Here is a 3,732-nt window from a genome sequence, read left to right as displayed (position 1 = left end):
AAAAAAAAAAAAAAAAAAAAAAAAAAAAAAAAAAAAAAAAAAAAAAAAAAACATGAAAATCGAAGGATAAGAGCACCCACAAGTAACAGCAGAGACCAAGAGACGATACCGGAACAAGCTGTCTTATTTCATCCTCAAAGGTTGAAAATATTGACTCGGATCGTGGCGCAGGTGAATTAGATATGTTGTAAGTTGCACGGCGGTTGTCGTCAAGCACAGACGTCTTTCTTCCCAATTTACCTAGAATACCCTTTCCTATAAAAGTGAGATTAACAAGAACTGATTAGGACAAAATAATTTGCTTGCAGAGTGGATTTAATCATGAATCAAGCAGATATATTGGATATATGTCTCAGAGATATCTCAGGGATTTTCATAGATAGTTCAAAACTAGACTGCATTGGTTCCTATTGATAAACGTCTCATTATTCAGAATACCTGAGAAGAGCTCTTCAGCCTTGTCCTGATTAGTAGTATCAAAGAAGGAGGAACTACCCTCTACTTGCCCATCAATATTATTGCTAGGTACCTCACAGTTAACACCGTGGATCGGATTCGAACCGTTCTGTACATCTCCTGTGGCAGCAAGGGTTGCACCTGAGGAAAAATCAGATCCAATGGGTTCCTGCAAAGTCCTGAAAAAGGGTTTCTTTGGTGGTTGTTTCTTGATGTACGAATTCGATTTTGTACTCTGCTCCAATTTCAACTCTTTCTCAGAGCGTTCGACTTCAATTCTTACCCTCTCGAATTTCTTCTTGGCTAGCTCTTGAATGGAACGTGCCTTTACGAAAACAAGTATATTCACTAACTGAGAAGATAGGAAAACAAAGAAATTTGAAAAATTAGAATCATTATACCTGTTTGTGGTAAATGGTTTCTGGTGAATTGTACTGCATTGCATTTGAGCATATAAGAAAAACATCGCTCTGCATCCAAGAAGCTCAATGATTAAAAAATTATACTAAACCCGAACTCGAGCATTGTTAAATAGTAAAACTACTGAATTACGTTCAGAATAGAATGCAAGGTACAGCATAGAGGCAAAGCATTGATCATTTGATGGTCAATATACACGCAAAATCAGAAAGGATAAGAAACCCAACTGAAATCCAGTAAGCCAGAAGATTTTCAAAATGACTAGCCAGCCAACTAGGAGCCGTGAAACAAACTAAATCTAAAGTTTCCCCATACACTCTCTTCCTATTGTCAAGAGTCTTCCATTCTAAGTTCGTCTCCAAAAAGTGAAACGTAGCAGAATCATTTGAACTTTTCTCCATGAACGGAAGACGCTTCCAAACTCGGTTAAGAATGTCGAAAGGCAGAGACAGTTTGTATTTGAAACCAAACTACAAATACAAAGATACAAAAACGAGAGACGGGGTGCGAGGTGATCCTGCAGAAGTATGGAAACTTCAATAGACCCAGAAGAGAGTACAACCAAATTAAACAAGAGACAGGGTCCGAGATCTGATATCAGCATTCAAGATTAGATGAAAGTCAGCTGGATTGAAGATTAGCAGGCTTGAGTAGGCCTAGAAGAGAGTAAAACCAAATGAATTTCCACCCTATTGGAATTTCTAACCTTCACTAACTGAGCCAACACTTGATCAGAATTAAAGATTAGCAGGCATGTTATCATCAACCCTTGAAAAACAAAGATCCATTGTGCAATCAATGGTGGTTTTATAGGTTGGCCTGGGGTTCTTAAGGACTCACCTCCTCCTTCCCCCCAAACCCATAATAAAGAAAGACAAGGAAAGGAGTAAGAAAGAAAAGAGAAAAGATCAGCCGTCAACGTACAAAAGCAATGATATTCTGACAAATGTTCCAACCACACTCAAAGGAGACAAAGAAACACAGTACTGTCAGGCACATTAACACATCCAATGAAGGGATGAATCCTTCTCAGGCACCATGTTCGTCGCTAAGTCACCTCCCAACTAACCGTTGGATCGTCAAAGGCGGGAAAAACCAGGACAAGTTTTGGATCCCAAAATTCAGCAAACGGATAACCTCAAACGCACATGTATGTAGAACAAAACTGTCCAACCAAAGAATTGGACACCCACCTCAAACTGTTCCAGAATTGAATATGATCCATTAGCCAACTTATTCCTCACGGTGGCAAAGTCCATAGGATGCTCAATGACATCGTGATAGTCAGGAAGCTACAAGAACAAACATTACTTCAAATTTGGAACCTGAGGAACGCTGAAACAACCACTTAAAAAGAGAGGGAGGAAAATCGCAGACCTCTTCAGGATCAACTGGTTCAGCATAAACACCATAAGTATCCTTCCTGCCACCAATTCAGATGTTAATTCTAGAAAAATTTGAATTTCACATATAACAAAATCCATAAGAGACAGAGATCAATTCCCCCCATACTTCTGAAGCTTGTCAAGAATCAACTCCAATGTCTTCTTATCAGGTAATGGTAACCCGGATGATCGATCTGAGGGAGTCCCTGATCAAAGAAACACCCCACATTAAACAAACCCAATTCAAACATGAAGCTCAAAGATCAAAAACAGACAAATTAGGAATAAACCCACAAACTAGAATCACAAATTCAATTTAATAAAAGAACACAAACCAGGAACAGAGTCGGACCCTTTTGAGCCCACCTTCCTCCTTCCCCTTTCCTGTCAAAATCCATTATGTCAAACAAAAGGTATGATGAATCAAACTCATAAATTGGTATACAACACGAGTGATAAACAAGTATAGAAAGAGACAGAGACAGAGACATAGACAGATAAGGCAGACAACATGGAAAGATAGAGAGAGAAAGAGAAAAATTGAGAGATTTGAGGGAATGGTGGAGAGAGAAAGGTGGGAGAGTGTGATCAGATTCTGTAGGGGTGTTAGTTTTTGACAGTTGACCTCAAAACCCTTCATACCTCACAAATCCCCGACACATTTCAAAGACCTAGTGAGAGAAAGTGAAACGGAAATTCAAGAAATGGAAAAGGAGTAAGAGTAATTTTGAATTCTGGACCAGTTGCATAAAAATCTCAGTGATCTCAGCTGAGCTGGACACTCCTCTCTCTGTTAAAGCAGAAACTTCCCAAATCCCACTCTGTCTCATTCCCTCACATTCCTCAATCTCTCTTGTTCATAATCTTCATTATATTCCTCACTTCCAACAGATCCATCCATGGCGGTGTTCTTGTTAAGTACCTCATCAATGTCATCGTCTTCATTTTCATCTCCACGAATTTGATCGTCGTAATCTTCATCTTCATCTTCTTCCTCACCACCACCGCCGCCGCCGCCGCCTCCAATCCTCCTCTTCTTCAATGGCTTCCTCTCAGGTTCGTCATCTTCCCATTCGGACGCAGACGAACCATACTCCGGCGCGTGTGCATCACGCGCTCCTGACCTAGCAAGTCGAGACATCGGAGATAGATGAGTTCCATCTCTACCTTGATTCAACTTCACAACAAGCTTCAACTTCTTCTCTCTCCTCCTCTCGTCCTCTTCCTCATCCTCATCGTCTTCTTCAAGAAAGTCGTCAAAATCCACGTTGTACCTCACATTCCGGCGACGGAGACTCCTCCGCGGTTCAGATTCCGACGATGTCAAACCTCCACCGGACCGCCGTGCCAGATCTGCCTTCGATGGTCTACCTTTCTTCTTCCTCTTCACGATCTGACCCATCCCTTTCCCTCTCTTTCTCTCACTACGAATTTTTTTCTCTCTAGAACTCCCCCCCCCCCTCTCTCTCTC

The 3,732-nt window shown here is 40.9% G+C and overlaps 1 protein-coding gene and 1 long non-coding RNA gene across 2 annotated transcripts in view; both read right to left on the bottom strand.

The window, feature by feature from the left end:
• The window catches only part of LOC111442853, a 6,156-nt gene extending 2,430 nt beyond the window's left edge, over nucleotides 1-3,726 (bottom strand). The window contains exons 1-8 of the mRNA XM_023080407.1: nucleotides 3,184-3,726; nucleotides 2,597-2,645; nucleotides 2,389-2,467; nucleotides 2,254-2,299; nucleotides 2,070-2,168; nucleotides 858-926; nucleotides 439-781; nucleotides 110-255 (exon numbers count right to left, since the gene is read on the bottom strand). Of these exons, the coding sequence (XP_022936175.1) occupies nucleotides 110-255; nucleotides 439-781; nucleotides 858-926; nucleotides 2,070-2,168; nucleotides 2,254-2,299; nucleotides 2,389-2,467; nucleotides 2,597-2,645; nucleotides 3,184-3,663 (1,311 nt within the window). The 5' untranslated portion in view covers nucleotides 3,664-3,726. The remainder of the gene's footprint in view (nucleotides 1-109; nucleotides 256-438; nucleotides 782-857; nucleotides 927-2,069; nucleotides 2,169-2,253; nucleotides 2,300-2,388; nucleotides 2,468-2,596; nucleotides 2,646-3,183) is intronic.
• The window catches only part of LOC111442865, a 24,962-nt gene that overhangs the window by 10,873 nt on the left and 10,357 nt on the right, over nucleotides 1-3,732 (bottom strand). The window lies entirely within an intron of this gene.

The sequence above is a fragment of the Cucurbita moschata genome, unplaced genomic scaffold, assembly GCF_002738365.1.
Source record: "Cucurbita moschata cultivar Rifu unplaced genomic scaffold, Cmos_1.0 Cmo_Scf00005, whole genome shotgun sequence".
NCBI classification, from domain to species: domain Eukaryota; kingdom Viridiplantae; phylum Streptophyta; class Magnoliopsida; order Cucurbitales; family Cucurbitaceae; genus Cucurbita; species Cucurbita moschata.
This window is presented reverse-complemented; position numbering and strand designations above follow the sequence as displayed.